This window comes from Myodes glareolus, chromosome 15, assembly GCF_982192425.1.
Source record: "Myodes glareolus chromosome 15, mMyoGla1.1, whole genome shotgun sequence".
Lineage (NCBI taxonomy): Eukaryota > Metazoa > Chordata > Mammalia > Rodentia > Cricetidae > Myodes > Myodes glareolus.
Genome location: NC_142040.1, coordinates 19,461,313 through 19,478,370, shown reverse-complemented (window position 1 = coordinate 19,478,370; position 17,058 = coordinate 19,461,313). Strand labels below are relative to the sequence as shown.

General features: G+C 43.3%; 1 protein-coding gene across 2 annotated transcripts in view; it reads left to right on the top strand.

The window, feature by feature from the left end:
- Positions 1-14,653, top strand: part of Msh3 (mutS homolog 3) — a 156,162-nt gene extending 141,509 nt beyond the window's left edge. For both annotated transcript variants that reach the window (XM_087896786.1, XM_087896785.1), the window contains exons 21-24: positions 4,111-4,297; positions 5,745-5,874; positions 11,119-11,290; positions 13,920-14,653. In XM_087896786.1, the coding sequence (XP_087752912.1) occupies positions 4,111-4,297; positions 5,745-5,874; positions 11,119-11,290; positions 13,920-14,031 (601 nt within the window). In that variant the 3' untranslated portion in view covers positions 14,032-14,653. The remainder of the gene's footprint in view (positions 1-4,110; positions 4,298-5,744; positions 5,875-11,118; positions 11,291-13,919) is intronic.
- Positions 14,654-17,058: the final 2,405 nt, after the last annotated feature.

Below are 17,058 nucleotides of genomic sequence, written 5' to 3'. Positions count from 1 at the left end.
GATGACCAGTCTGCTCCTACTTGCAGTAGTGATTTGTCCATGTTAAAGCAGCAGTGCTCTGGAATTTAGGTTTGGAACTAATGTAGTGGGCTTCATGCTGTATTCGTGTAAAACCCATGTTCATAAAACTGCAGACTTGAGATGCAGGGCTTAGAGGACTTTGCTTGGTTTGGTTTTACAGAGTGACTCCTCTGTTTAAGGATGAGGAAACTTCGCTCACACAGAAGTTAGCCAACTTGTTTAAGGTGATTCAGTTCTGAGTGGGAGCCAGAGCAATGGCACTGGTCTCTTTATTTGGGTTTCTGCTTCTTCTGTACCTTGCTATGTGGAAGTGTGTGTCTGTGTGTGTGTCTTTGTGTGTCTGTGTGTGCCTATTTATGTGACTCTGTGTATGTCTATGTCTGTATATGTATGTTCGTCTCTGTGTGTGTGTCTGTCTATGAATGTCTGTGTGTGTGTGTGTGTGTGTGTGTGTGTGTGTGTGTGTGTGTGTGTGTGTTGGTGCTAGGCTAGGAATTGAACCTTGGGCCATAAACAAGCAAATTAAGTGCAGTTCCCCAGCACCCTGCTGTTTCAACTTTGAGATGCTAGGGTTGGTCTGGAACTCATCCTCCTACTGCTCAGCCTCCCTCAAAGCTGGGATTATAGAAATGCACCATCATGCCTACCTACATAATTAATTAACAACATAATCTTAAACATTTTGCTCCATTTTACACTTGAAGCTCCTTAGCAAGATGACACCTAATTATTTTGATGTCAAGAAATAGAGCAAAGTTCAGTGCATTTTTCCTCAAACAAGAGCTGCAAAAAACTTGGAGGTGGAGCTTGGTGGCTGAGCATGCATTTAGCATCTGTAAGGCCCTGGTTAACCTAGATAACCAGACTAGTGGGGACAGGGGGAAGAGGAGGAAGAAGATCTTAAATGTTGTCTGACAAACTGTCTTCCTAAGAGACCCCATCAGTGCTTCCAAGTTAACACCACGCCACGCTGGCTGGACATTTCTTGTACATGCACGTAATGCGCCTTTGCTTTATGGAGTTTGTGCCAGCAGATCCCTAAAGGCACCCCAATGATAATGAGAGGATGCTTAGAGCACTGTGACCCACCATGCTGTAGCAGGATTTCTTCCATGTTTTAAACCACTGGAGTTGGCAAAGAAGGCTTCGCTGCATGGCTTCTCTGTGGTGTTCAGAGCAACTCCATCTTCATGCCAGGTGGTTTGAGAGATGCTCAAGGAGGAGATAATAATCAGTAATGGTTCCATCCAGAGATGACTTCCACACACTCTGATAACCTGGGTTCTGGTCAAGTCATTTTTACTAAGAGTGACACACAGCACAATGCATTTTATAATGGCAGAAGCAATAGACAGTGTGATAGGAAATACAGAGCAGTCACAGCAACTATGGACTGGCAGGGAAAGACTTCCTGAGCCTTGACCACCTCCATCCACCTCCAGCCTTGATTGCTAGAAGCTGCCTTGGAGTAACTTCTCGGAAAGACTTATAACTCTAAGCTTAAGTTTATTGGCTATCTCTAGCAATGTCTGACATCTTGCTACAAAATCTGAAGGGATTGTTTGTTAATTTCTGAACTTGTCTTCTCTCCCTCCAGTTTTGAAAACTCTACCTTGACAAAGTCTTCAGCTTTTCTATTGCTCTAATGATCTCTCGTGTAGTGTGGGGCTTTTGGCTAGTGAGGGGGTTGAGATCAGGCCCAGGTCCTACTACTTGCCGTGATCCTCTGCCTTGATTCCCAGTTCCTGTGTTCCTTCTTGAACCATTTTATAGTCTAGTTTTAAGGTACAAAGATAATTAGTTTATATTGTTGTAATGCAGATTGTGCACATTCATGTTAAAATTATATAAAATCTGCACACATGTAGAGCATAAATATACATGAGCATGTATATCAAATTCTGAGATATAGACTTGTCTGTTGAAGGGGAATCTTCTGAGCATCCCTATCTAAAATACTTCTTATTTCTTTCTGGCCTTTTTCATTTCCTCTCAATTGCGATGATTTCTTATTCTTTATCTTAAGTATTATTTTCTCTTTTTTTAATCTGTCTCAAGTACTTTTCTTGTGTAGGCAACATAGTAGCCAGTATTCCAAGTTCTAGAAAGTCTCAAATAGCCTACTTTTTGTTGTTATCTATTTTGTAAGTTTAGATAAAATAAACATGCAGATTTGAAGTTTCACGGCCTCGCTCCTGCTCTGCCAACATGGCGTTCATTGGGGCTGAAAGTCACAGTCTGAGTCTCCTGATTTTGTTTCCAAATCATTTTTTCTTTGAAATATTTAGGATTTTCTTAAAATCCTGTCACAAGATTGCACCAAACATAATCTAATCATAGCCAGTCCTGCTAGCTTAGCAGGACTACTTACTTGAAGCAAGCTTTCTGTTCCCTTTGGGAGCTTCCTTCACCTTGACCTGTTGACCTGTTGACATAGTTTCTTGCCTGCTCCTGTGCTCTGTGCTTATCTACACATCCGGGGTTTGGGGCACTTGTGTATTCTTTTAGTCCTTGGCTTGTCTGTTTAAATCCTTGAAGGTTTCTTTGACTTCCTCTGCCAGGTTAATGTCATGGTCTTCCACGGCTTCTAAATTTTTCCGTGATTATGCTTTTATTTTTAGATTCCAGGGCTTCTGTGTTTTGCTGTTGTTTCTTTTTAATAAACTTAGGTTTTAAGTTTTTCTTTCTCACTCTCACTTAGAATACCACAAGGTCTTACTGTTTTAATGATGCTCAGAAAATTGTATTATTACCCATTTTCCCTCTGGTTTTTGTTAGCCCTTTTCTTTTTCCTCGTTTTTCTTCACTGTGGACTCAAACCGTAAAAGTCTCACCCTTTCACAGTAGTAGCACGGTCTAGTGATCAAGCCTTCAACAGGTGGCTTTGGGGAACATTGAAAATCCAAATTGTGACAGTAATCATTGCAAAATTAAGGTAAATAGCAGTATATGAATTTGAAAATATGGCTGGACTGTTGCTCAGTTAGCAGCATTTCAGATGATGTGTTCTGTGTATTGATTTTAACATGGATAAAATTGGCAACACTGTGTTTCAGATGTCACCGTTAGAACTTGAGCTGCACCCACCGTGGGCAACTGGGTTCATCTCCCTTGCTGTTGCCTGCTCCTGCCATGCTGCCTGTGGCTCAGTGTGGTGGGAATTTCTGCAGGACTCCACTGAGTGCTGCAAGTCTGTGTGAAGTGTGTGTCTGATTCGTGAGCTAAGTTAATAAGGGCGTTTCACAAAGACAGCAGTTGCTAGCATTCCATGCTGCCAACTATGAACTTAAAGCCCCACTTCTAGGTTTCGTAATTAGCGGCATGATCTTATTCTATTACCCAGTTCCTCTTTCTCGTCTTTTCAGGTCCTTTTACACTGAATAAATGCTTTCCCAAATAAATGTGGCATAGACTATTACTGTCACCAGTGCTCTGGAGGAAGTTTCAGGGGCCTGTGGTTATATGAGTTAAGGAAGTACCTGCACTAGAGCCTTTTCTGAGACATGCATAGTTCATCGCATACATACATAGTCAAAGCCCCAGGATTGCTTAATGGAAGGCCAGCCTCGGGAGTTAGGACTCTGACATCTAGGAGCTGCTATTACCTGGGAACCTCCATTAGCTGCTGTCCAAGGCCCTTCAACACCTGTAAGTTAGTTTTAGGACAACAGCTTTGTTGTGTGGAAATGAATTATTTTGTATGTAGTTATTTACCTTCTAATTAACCTGAGATTTTTATTAGAAAATTGTGGAAACCTCCTTAATTGTACAAGTCCTATCGCTAGTAGGTTTTTAAGCACAGTGACACTGCGCAGTGTTATTCTGTCCTGGGAACATCAAGGTGTGGGTCTGGAATTTTGAGAACAAAGCAGGTCAAACTGCCCACTTTTCCACAGTTCTGTCTATTTACCCTAGACCCTGTTGGAATGCTGAATTTGGTGTTAGAAACTTCTTTATATTCAATGTATATTTTATTTAATATAATTTCAATTACTATTACACACATCATAAATTTATAGCTTACAGGACAGTACTTGGCTTCCTAGGAAGAAAACTTGGGAAAATCAAGTGTTTCCATCTTGCTTGTAGGATGGGCGCCGCAGACAACATATACAAAGGTCGGAGTACTTTTATGGAGGAGCTGACAGACACAGCAGAGATAATCAGGAAAGCCACACCTCAGTCCTTGGTTATCCTGGACGAGCTGGGAAGAGGGACAAGCACCCATGACGGAATCGCCATCGCCTATGCTACATTGGAGTATTTTATCAGAGATGTAAGCCTCTGCCACACCTTTAAAAGTTTTACTAACTAATATTATTTAGTTGGCAGATTATAATAGCATACATTTAAATATGAGATAATTGAATCAAGCTCATTGATAAGTCCGTCCCCTCACTTTTTGTGGTGAGACATGAAATCTGTTCTCCTGGTTACTGTATAAATGGTAATGCCTTAGGTTAATGCCTGCACGCCCTTTTCCCCTTTTGTGTGTGTATGTGCAAGGGATGTGCGTGTTTGTGGGGTACACATGGGAACACGTGTGTGGAAGCTGGAGGTCAGCCTTAGGTGTTGTTCCACAGAAACTACCACCTTATGTTTTGAGACAGGGTCTCAGCTGGGACCTAATAAGCTAGGCTTGCGAGCCAGTGTGCTCCAGAGATCCTCCTGTCTCCACCTCCCAGGAATGAGAATACATGCTCACACCACCGCACCCAGCCTTTTCCCAGTGTGCTCCAGAGATCCTCCTGTCTCCACCTCCCAGGAATGAAAATACATGTGCACACCACCGCACCTAGCCTGCTCCCTGTTACTAAATTATGTCTTTTGTAACAAAAGTATGCCTTTGTTACTAAATTAAATGGTCAGGAGAAGTTCTGGATTTTTTTCCAAACATGTATTTAGATGACATAGATAATGACATGTTCCTTTTTTTCCTTTAAAATAAACTACCCCTGATAACACTGACTTCTTCCTGAACACAGCATGGCTTAGCAGCTCTGTGTTTAGCTTTTCTTTGATGTCTTTCCTTAGATTTATATAGTTTTTGTTGGGTGCGTTTTAAAATAGTTATAAGTTTATACCCAAGTCTTTAATTTGAGTGGTGTTTATATAGGTGATACTTGGGTTTTCCTTTTAATTTCAAATTCTACTTTTTAATATCTGATATATTGGAAGGTGGTCAGCTTCTATGTTAACCACAGTGTTAATGCTTTTAAAAAAAGGATGCTTAAGAAAATATATGAATCATATTCTATGAGAATTAATTTCTTGTATATAAATTTTATTCTGGTCCTGTAGGAAATTGATTTTGTTCTTAGAAGATAGAATCTTAATATTTAGGGAAGCTATCTGCAACTAATTCTCAAATGGTTAGGGCTAAAGATGTAGCTCAGTAGCAGAGCATTTCCCTAGTGTGTAAAAGCCCTCTGGGTTCAGTCCTTAGTACTGGAAGAGGGAAAGATGGTCCAGGAAAGTGTGTGTGTGTGTGTGTGTGTGTGTGTGTGTGTGTGTGTGTACGCACGCGCACGCTAGCATGTGCATGTATGTGCCTGTCTGCCTACATAAGATGGAGGAGGGAAAGGAATTGGGCAAAATGTTGATTGATTGTCTAAACCAAGAGTATATGATGGGTTTTTGTTCTTTTCTTTCAACTTTTGTGGAGATTTGGATTTTTAATGTTGAGACATTTTAATTGAAACAGCACTATATGTCTGTTTTAGGTGAGATCCTTAACCCTGTTTGTCACCCACTATCCACCAATTTGTGAACTAGAAAAATGTTACCCAGAGCAGGTGGGGAATTACCACATGGGATTCTTGGTCAATGAGGACGGAAGCAAGCAGGAGTCAGGTATGCAATTCCTTACAGCAGCAACAAGGTGAATACTCTTGTCTTTCGGCTCGACAACCCAAAGTTTATAGAAATATGAGTTCATTGCTTATTAATAATGCAAGCTGTGAGCATCCATTATAAAGAACATTTGGGAAAATTTATTTGCTGTTAGCCTTGAGTCGTGTAGCAAGTGCGTTTGTCTGTTTGCTAACTTGAAGTCCTCTGTTCTCCGGCATCTGTTTCACTGGCAGCCCTTCTCCTAAGCAGGAGTTCATTAGCCCCACACATTTCCCTCAGTTCTCATCCTAGGATAAGAGTCACGTGCAGAGGATTTTTAGTCACCTTTAAAATGGTCACCACCTCCCCCATATCATTTAACACTAATTACTTACTACAGGTTCTCCTAGAGTGGAGATGTGCCATGTCTATAATAAAGGTAAATCTCAGGTGAAGTGTCTGACCCGTGTCAGCCACTTGGGTAGAAGATCCACATTTTTTGCTTCTGAGTCCTGCTTTCCTGGCTTTTCCAGTACAGCTTCCATCAGAGGGTGAGATCTTTCCCTGAAAAAGAAATGATTAGCCAATAGGAGTAAGCCAAGTGCCTAAGTAACCTAGTAAGCTTAACCCCCCCCACACCCAGTAGTCTTCTTAAGCTACCAGCCTGTGGTGGTTTGCACAGTTGGTATGCTGTAATGGAAACTCCATTATCCGCGACACTCCAGAGTCCAAATTTAATTTTGAAAAAGTAGTAAAGACAGAACTTAAAAGGAAACCAGGCAGATGGCCCAAATAAAACAAAGTACTGGACCCAAGATAGATGTAATGGTAAGCAATCCCTGAGCCCTGAAAAACACGTCGTAAATTCTCTCACGAAGAAGTTTTCCTTCTTATTAATCTGCATCCAGTGCGACCGAAAATGGCTTGCAAAGGAAACCCACGGGCAAACAAAGGAGAATTCTGCAGTGGGGAGGGCACGAGGAGCTGCCTCTAAGAGCTTGCGAGCTCACTGCCTACCAAGAGCAGAATCCTGTCCCCTGCAGTGTCTGACATTTTATTATATTGATTTAAACTTTATCCATGGACATAATTCTTAGAATTGAGTGGTGCTGGGCCCCTGCTAACAAGCTTCAGTCCCTTCCCCACCCCAGGCTCGACAGGCTTGGTACTCTTTCCTCTGCATCTGTCATAATTCTGAATGGTATGCATAGTTCCCATTTCTAGGCACCTTATATTAGCGGTCTCATTGTGCTAGGACCTCAGCCTTTCCCTTCTGACCTCTCAACGCCATCCTGTATAGTGTGGTATGCCTGGCGCGTGCTTATTGCTTTAGCTGTCTCTGCAGTGACAGAAGGGCCCACTCATCAGACAAGCACATCTCTCTTGTTTGCACCTACTTCTGGGTTCTAAGAACTAAATCTGCTTCATTTTTAGTTTTGCATTTTGTCATTTGGTTTTAGTCTATAATTGAATCCTCCTTGGCCCTCTGAGAGCTTTGAAAAATGCCTCTCTAAACATTGCCAGCATAACGGAACCTGTTCCCACTGGGTCCCGCCTGGAGCTCTTTGTTTCTGCCCAGGCCTGTTGCACATCTGTTGTCCCAAGGCTGCCTTTCTGGTCCCCTAGGACTTTCCCTTCTAAGCGGTTGATTTCCAGTAACAAAGCACTCGATCACTGGATCCAACAGTAAGGTTGTCCAGTGTAGCATCTCAGTGCAGTCTCCAGCTCTTCCAGCAGTGTCCTGGCTCTCTTCCTGCCCTGCTGGCTCCATCCATAGGCCAGTGGGAAGGTGGCTGTAGCCATTCTAAATATCACACACTGGATGCTTGTCAGTGTCCAGCGCTAGAAGAGGAGCTCACAGCTAGGAGACTTTTCCACTTTTTGTTTATCTTACTTTTGGTGCTGGGTTTGAACCAGGCTTTGTTTGTTCTGAGCGTATGTCTCTGCTCCTTCTTTAACTTATGTCTTAGGAGCACGGCAACTTTTTTTTTCAGTTGCCTTCTAGCATCTCAGGATCATTCCAATCCCATTTTCAGAATTGAATTGCATCTAAGTGAGAATGGCAGAAATAACTTTGCCTCAAAATTAATCAGGATCCACTTTTAGAGCTGGGTGTGAGGAGATTGCCCTGATTAAATGGACAGGAAATCAATTCTTTTTAATACAAAAGTTTTCTTAAAAGTGCAGTGGATTTTGGATAGGCCACTATGAATATCAACGAAATGAGACAAAATGTTCAAGGCCTGTGTTTCAAGGGGTGTGTGGTAGCCAAAGAAATGGATCAGCACCCAGGAAAACCGCTGTGAAAGCTTAGACGAAACTGGGTATTGTACTGCATGGCCATCCCCTGGTTCTTTGGAGGTGAAGCATGAAGGTCATCCTTAGCTACTGGGCTAGTTCAAGGCCAGCTTAGTCTGCATGAGATCCTGTGACAAGGGGTAAGAAGACAGTGTCTAATTAGATCCATCTCTAAACTTCTATACATCTATTTTAAAAAGGCAAGTTCAGAAGTAACTTGACCAGGACCTGCGGAACTAACTTGATTAGCTTAGTGGATAGATGTCCCTCTGCCAAGCCTGACGCTGAGTTCAGTCTCTGAAACCCGCACTGTGAAAGGACAGAACTGCCACCCTCTGTGCCATGTTTGCACTATTCCCCACAGCAAAATAAATAATTATAAAAGAATTTGGAAGTTATATGATCAGAACACATCGCTTTAACAACATTCCTGAGAAATTTGACCTCACCATAGATCTTTCTAATTTTCTTTAGAGTAGAAACATGGATTATTATATTCATAGACTCTGACAGTGATTAGTTTTCAAAATATCCCCTAAGAAAAAGGTGTAGCTTGTGAGAGAAGAGCTCACTAAGAACCTTTGTGGTAAGGATATAGAAACAATGGGTTGTTTTTATTCCTCTCCTCCCAACTGCCTCCTCCTGCCTCCATATTCTGACATGGACATGCACACGTGCATACAGCCAGCCTACCAAGAAAGTACAGGTTTACCAACAAAAAGAAAGTTCTAGGTAGGTGTGGAAGAGTGATCATATTCTTGACCTTGAAGGCATGAAAGCAATCATAATGCCAAAGTGAAAAACAGCACACAGTATTAGACTCAGCCACTGTTTGTACTAGCATATGATAATAATGCATTCAAGATGCAGAGTAATATAATATAGTATGCAATTAAGCTATAGTTTATAGCAGTAGTATGCTTTAAAGGCATTGTAGAAAATATGCCCAAAGATGATATGGACGTGTAGTCCCAGGTCCTGAGGAAGCTGAGGTACAGGATCTTGAACCAAAAGTTTGTGGTGACCCGGGTAATACAGTGAAGCCTGTCTTAAAAAAATGTAAGGACAAACAGAACCATCTCTACTGTTTATATATAGCATATGCATATCTATTTATCATATGTAGCTCAACATATGCTATATATTATATATAAGGGGAAAAATTAGAACTCCGGGGAAACGTATCAGCAAGTCCACTTCTAAGAAAGGAGCTCTGTGCTGCACACCGGGCTGTCAGATACTGCTGGCCAGCACATGCTTGGACAGATGGGTGTACAAACAGATGAATGGATTTTGTCTTGCTTAAGAAAGACCAGCATGGAAGCTAGATTAGCCTGGAAAGAGCCAGGACTATTTTTTGTCTTAAGGTTTGCATTTTTGATGGCTACTGCTGTTCACTTGCCTCTTCGTCTTGTGCTCAGGAAAGAGTAACAGAAAGCTACTGGCATTGCAGACTCCGGTCCTCCTTGGCCCGCGCTCACCACTCTTCCCCTTTCTTTGTCTCCCGCTGTCATTTGGAGGCAGAAGGTATTCTTAGTGCTTGCTCATAGACGTCTGCATTGTGGCATTCTTCTCACCTCCTACTTGTAGCAAACACCCTAGGAAAGCTATTATTTATCTGCTCCTGAATTCTTAGAGGAGGTGAATTCCATTGTCCTCTTCTGCTGCTGTGTTCAGACTCCTGGCTTTCATCATCAGTAGCTGATTATCAGGGCATAAACACTTGAAAAAGAAAAGGCTGTGAGTGAAGGCTCTGGGTGAATTTACAGCGTGCGCTAGGGTCACAGAAACCATCCAAGATCTGGCCATTTGGGATGGGACCAGATGTGACTTAATACTGAGTTTTTGTTCTAAAGCTGCATGACCCTGCAGTTTTTAGATTCTGAACGACGTATGTAGCTCTGTACCTGAGACTGTCCAGTTCTGAAAAGCTTCAAATTTATATGTGTGTGGGGGGGCAGAGTTTGGAGGCTGGGATGATCCTTCAGAATTGCCTCGACTGGGAATTAGAGAGCCAGACCTCTATATCCTTTATTTTTTTTTTTATCACTATTAACCTACAGTAGTTTCCAAAATGTTCTGCAGCTTGCCCTCTCAGTGCATCAACTTAAAACAAAAATTGTCTATCTTTCTTGTGTGTCAGAAAGATACCTAGGGGAACTTGGCTGAGCACTTCTGAGAGCTTTGCCTGGAAGGCAGTCAGTTCATGCGTCAGCCAGTGTAAACCTGCTTCCCAACCCCTCTCACGGCTTTATACAGACCTCCAGGTGTAACCGCAGCTTGGTGCGGGCAAACCATAGTCCTTCACTGACTACTGATGAGCGACAGGTTTACATAGAGACCTTTTCACGGGGCAGCCCACAGCATGGCAGCTGACTTTCCTCAGAGCAAGCAAGAAAGGGAGGTGCCCAGGATGGAGGATGAGTGTCCTCTGGTCTGCTCTCTGCAATGTCACATTTTGTCCATTAGAAGTGAGTCACCGGGTCCATCCCACACTCAGGAGGAGGAAATAACATAGGACATGAACACTATGTGATGGTTTCAGGCCAACAACCTTCCTAACCCGTGGAGATAAACCGTTTGTCTCAAGGGCGCCTGAGCAGCAACATCCACCTCAGTATGCACAGCTCCCGTAACCAGAGTTTCCCTGCTACTTGCACTGTGGGACCCATCATGGCCTACTGCACATATGCCTGAACCATTCTCCTTTAATGCAGAAGTTCTGCCCAGATTTCGCAATCACCCATTGTTCAAGACTGTCTTAAGCGAGTCAAACCTCCTACATATGCATGAGGAGGTTATCTTTTTCCTAAATCAATAACACAAGCTGCAAATAACTAGAACAAATGTGTTCAGGTTATGAGCTCTAACAGAGGCCAGTTGTGGGAGCCGCTGTGGTCTTCGGTCATCAGCTGGACTGACCTTCAGGGCAGTTTTGACCGCTCGTTCTTTCCCTCTGTTGCACAGGTGACGTGGAGCAGGAGCCGGACTCCGTCACTTTTCTCTATCAGATAACCAGAGGAACCGCGGCCAGGAGTTACGGACTGAACGTGGCGAAGCTAGCAGATGTGCCTGGAGAAATCTTAAGGAAAGCTGCTCACAAGTCGAAAGAACTGGAAGACTTGGTCAATCGGAGGAGGTTGGAATGGCCTTGATTTGTTCTCTGTTTTGCTTCCTAGTGGAACTGCCGTGCTGTCCAAGGAAGAGGGTGGTTGTGTAATGACCATGGGAACCTCTTTGGAGCTTGGGTTGAAGGACTGCTGTGGAACCTCTTCTGCAGGCTTTCCTTGTGGCCAGAGGAAAAGTACCTTTGGGCAGAACTCAGATGAATTCAGTTCGTGGTTGTGTCAGCTCTTCATTAGGTGACAAACAATTCTTCTTGGTCTCTCTTTCTAAAGAATTGCCTCAGTGTGTGCCAGCCCCTTAGCTGCTGAGGAACTGGGGTTATTTTTAAGAGTTACTGGATCAGCGTCAGTACTTGGGGCTGCACAGAACTTTTCTCACTGTGCATCCGCAGTGATGAATAACTTTCAGAATTAATTCTGTCACAGACTGATAAAAATGCCTCTGTGGGTAAAGGAGTTTGCCACCAGACCTGACAATCTGAATTTGATCCCTGGGCCCCACGTGGTGGAGAGAGACACACTTCCTCCCAGAGTTGTCCTCTGACCTCCACATGTACACTGGGCACGTTCCCATCCCCTAAATAAGCAAATGTAATGAAGGAAACTGAAAGAATCCTGAGAGGACTGGGGCGTGGAGACCTGGCTCAGCAATCAAGAGTCCTTGGTGTTCCTCTAAGGGACCCAAGTTCAGTTCCAGCACCTCTAGCAGGTGCTCACAGCCACCTGTAACCGCAAACCCAGGGGATCCAATGCTTCTGGCCTCAGCGAGCACCCTCATAGGCATGGTGCCCATAAACACATTCAGACACACATCCATACACATAAGTAAAAGTAAAAAATTAACCTTGGGGTGGGGAGAATTCTGTCAGGATAGGAGCGCAAACTGCATAAAGCCATGCAGTCACACTATCCACTTGTCGCTCAGCTCTGACTGTGTGACACCTGGAATCTGGCTTCTCTGCGCTCCCCTCACCTCCACCCTTTATGTGAACGCTGCCCACCCTTGGTAGCTAGTCAGCATGTAGTCAGTTCATGAACTGCCCTTAGCATCCTTCTGGGCTATCCCTAGGGGCTACCACAAGGAAAGCACCCTGTGAGCAAACTGCAAGTTACAGCCCCTAGGAACTGGCTGGCGTCCCAGTGTCTTCTAGATCACTTCTGCAGCGTCACACCAGAAGCAAGGGCAATGGAATTAGTTTCAGCCTATTTCTGTTATAAGACAAATTAATATAAAAATTTCCTGACAAGATTACCGATGGGAGCTCAAGTCTAAGCCTTAGCCTTCTGCAAAATTCAAAGATGAATGTAATCTTTGTTGCCATCCGATCATCTTTTCCTGGAAGAAATCAGAAAAAAACCTCTACCTCTAAAGACTATGCTGGGTGTGGTGGCATACCCATTTAATCCCAGCATGCTAGAGGCAGAGGTTGGTGGATCTCTGTGAGGTAGAGGTTAGCCTCGTCTACATAGTGAGCGCCAGGCTAGCCAGGGTTGCACAATGAAATGCTGTCTCATTTCACACACACAAACTGGCAATAAAATAGTTTATACTTGTTACTACTGTAGCCTCTGAAGCTAAAGCGAGAAAATTAGAAAGTTTACAGATTACTGTAGACATTCGTTTTCCCAACTAATATGTGACATTTTAAAATCTGCATATCTTGATAAAGTGAATTAAGATGGGATATTTCAGATCTGGAGAGGTGGCTCAGCACTGGTCGTTCTTTCAGAGGATCCAGGTTTGATTCCCAGCACCCACATAGCAGGTCACAACACAGGGGATCTTACCCTCTCTTCGGACCTCTGTGGGTACCTACCATGCATATGGTACATAAACATACATGCCAGGAAAACACTGAGATATATATAAAATAAATATCCCCCTCAAATTTTTTGAAGATGGAGCACTTTGATGTTTCTCAGGACACTGTGCACACTTTCCCTATCCATTAAGACTTTTCCCATCAGTTCTCTTGGTCAGCTCAGTAGAAAGCAAACTGCTTCTCATGTGGTAGGTGTGGATAAGCTACAGTAGTTAAGGATTAGTTGCACACTCACCACATACAGAAAGAACTCTGTACAGTCATCTGTAGCTTCCTGCACCGTGCCAACTGACTCACCCACACTGACACACTAATCCTCATGACAGCCTTGTGTGCTGGGACCAGATCTCAGCCAGGAGCTGCTCCAGGGCCACCAAGCTCATTAGGCCTGGGGCAGTAGTTGGGACTCCCAGACCTTAAGTCACGAAACTGCTGTGCTGCTCAGCGGTCTGCTGGCGTTTTGCTCTGTTGTTTACCAGCTTTATTTTAGTAAATCGGTTTCACTTCTATCCTGGCAACATTTTCTAGGAATATTTTGTTTTTGGACACAGATAAGAATCCTACCAGTCTCTGGCAGAGTCAAGAAGTCATAGGCCCCTCGCATCAGGCAGAACTTTAGAAGGGCAGCAAGAAGACATTCATGGGAATCAATAACCTGGACCTTTGATGGAACTGTAGCCCTGGAGCGGGGCACACTGTCACAGCTTCCTGTCCACAGAGCCCTTTCTGTCCCTGCCGAGTACCTTTCCATTGTTCCTGTGAGACATCTCCTCCACTAATCCCATTTCCAAAATAACTAATACTTTACTTTTTTCCCCAGGAAAAGACTTAAGCATTTTGCAGACTTCTGGATGGCCCGTGATGTAAAGGACCTACACACATGGACAGAGGAGCTGGAAACAGAGGAAATACAAACTTCTCTCCCACATTAACATGAAAACCACCTTCTTTGAGCAAACTGTGGAGAACCGAGGATACAAACTGCACAGGAGAACTTTCTGGTAGCAGCCTGTCTTTGTGACATGAACACACGTGATGAACATAGTCTTCCTGCTGAGACAGAGTTCTTCCTCTGAAGGGAGCGCTTTTCAGGCTCTCATCTTCCCGCCTTCCGAAGAACAAACACTTTGGATGTGAAAACTTCACCAGGTAATTAGAATTTTCCTAGACAATAAGTTTCATGTGAAACAAGACACTTGTCAGTGAAGCCTAGAATGGCGGCCCCAGTGCTGCAGACACAGGGCTGCGGACACAGGGCTGCGGTCACAGGGCCGAAGAGTTTCAATTTCAGACAACTGGCAACAGGCTAGTTTGATAGGAATCCACTTTTATGAGAACTACAGAATTTTATAATGCCTCTGTTTGTTCACCATTGACATAAACATTTTCAAACATTTTCATGAGAAGTAGAACCGTGAAGCTTCTAGAAGCCAGAGCACAAGAAGGAGGAAGCCATATGAAATTTGAAGAGCTAAATGTTGTCATCATTTTAAACAGCTTAAAGGTTGTATAAAATCATTGTATCATTCATTTAAATAAAAACTGTGGAGTGAATACTTGCTCAAAGTTGTGGTGTGACTTATTGAATTTTAATTTCCAAATACCAGACAGTTTTTGTTTTTAAGATGGGGTCTTGCTATGTGGCTCTGACTAAAATGGAACTCACTATGTAGATCAGGCTGACCATGAATTGACAAAGACCCACCTGCCTCTGCCTCCAGAGCTCTAGGATTTAAAGGCGTGTGCTACCACACCCAGCAGTTTTTATTTTCAACTGTGGAACGCCCTCGGGAACTGACCTTGTTGGTTGTTCTGTCTGCTTTGTTAACTAGGATGGCACAGGTCATCTTAGAGCTGAACCTTGAGGCCTTTTGGATTCACAGACACCCTACCTCCCTACAAGGACGGACACTGAGCTGTGTCCCTGGTTTTCCACATTTGCCATCTGGCTCCTCATGTCCCCTGCTCTTTTAAAAATGTTATCCTGCATAAGGGTTCTTCTCTCCCTCCCATCTACCGTTCCTGCTCAGTGAAATTCTTTCCCATAGTCGATGGACATAGTTTTAATTCCTTCTTCTAGATTGCTACCTGCGGTGGCCACAGCAGTGCCCCACACTGACGAAGAGTGTGGTTTGTTGCTGAGTACTGCTGAATGGCTCCATTAATTGTGGTATTTGTCCACAGCACCATTTTACCATGTAGAGTATGCAGATCAGCAGGTCTTTCTTTCGTCGTGAACTTGTACAGCTCCACTGTTGCTGGTTTTTAGAGTGTTTTCATCACCCCAAGTGGGGTCCTTGTACCCACTGACAGTCATTCTCCATTCTCCCCAGAACCTTAGCATAAGACAACCCTTCATGCATATTCTGCCTCTATAGATTTTCCTCTTCTGGGTACATCATCTAAATGACCTGTGTGCCTGTTATCTTTGGCTCACCTTGATGTTTTCAAACTTCATTCATGCCGTGGTGTGTACGAGGAAGTCATTCCTTCTCACTGGTGGAGCTTTTAGCATTCTGTTTCAAAGCCATGTTTTATTTAACCGTTCAGTGCATGTTGTACTTTTGGATTATTTCATTCTGGCTGTTGGAATAGTTAGCTATAGGAGCAGCTTTGTATGTGACAAAGCGTGGTTTGTTTCAGAGTCCCCTGGTCTATGAACCATTAGTCTCAGTGGTTACAAGTGACTTTTACATTTAGAATGATTTGTTCCCTGTCCTCTCTGCTTTAAGACTTAAGAAGACACAACATACTGTAGATCCCAATAAATATCATGAAAATAGAAAATAATATAAGTAAGAACGTTTTGGGTCAGAAACTCAATAAGAAGTCTGTTCCTTGTCATCAAAGTAAGCAGCTCACGGATGACATGAGATCCTTACAGAAGTAATGTATGTTTTAAAATAAGACAAAGGTTTTCTCATCTGACAGTTTGCCAAGTTGGAAGTTGTGAAGGGGGTGTCACAGGGCTGGTGAAACAGTGCCTAAGTGTGAATTCCTGAGAAATCTAGATTGAATCCAATATGGCCTGCCAATTAATGCTGACCTTTGATGAATCCCAAGATCAATTGTAATTACTGCTGTGCCGTGAATTATAAAAATGCTATTTAGTGCTTCTTGCCAGGAGCCAGAGTGTATTAGCACCCTCTGTGGTTATTCCTCAGAACATTGTTGCTCGTGCATGTGAAAACTGCTAGCTTTACTGACCCAGGGAAGTAGTACAGACAGGACTTTGTCAGGGAGATGAGCCCTCTGGCTTGCCTGGGACAGCCTGGCCTCCAGCTGCTTGGCTGGCACATTTAATAAACACCTCTGTAACTCTGAATTGCAAATAGATTGTAAGGTTACCCCAGATACGACCAGTGCTTTGTGGCACAGTCATTGACATGACAAGTTTCAAATGCCATCTTTAAAAATCCATTTTTCTCTCACTGGGTGGACTCAGGTTCCTCACAAAAGGCTGCCAGTTGCTCTTGCCTCTTCTGGATAGGATTGTGTGCTTAGAAAACTGCAAGTGTGCTCATTGCTGTTGGGCTTCGCCACTTAATCCGTCTTTAAAACTAAATCCCAAAGATAACTTGTCATCTGCCCCGTTTCCATGAAATCATGATGAAGAACATGCACCTACTTGATGTCGTGAGACACTTAACAAAGCTGTCTTCAGGCAGAAATAGTTCAGCTTGGGAGAAATTCTGTTCTCTGGTTGTTTTGTCCTTTATTCAAATGCTTAGCTCCTCTTCACTGCCTTTGGTGATTTCATTCAAATCTGTCTCTCCCTCCCTCCCTCCCTCCCTCTCCCTCTCCCTCTCCATCTCTCTATCTCTCTCTTTCCCTCTCCCTCTCCTTCCTTTTACATTTACAAGATTTTTTATTAATGATTTGCTCCTAGACAATTATATATGTGTATGTTATGAATTCTGATTTCTCTCCCTCACTTTCTCTTGTATTTTGATTGCTCC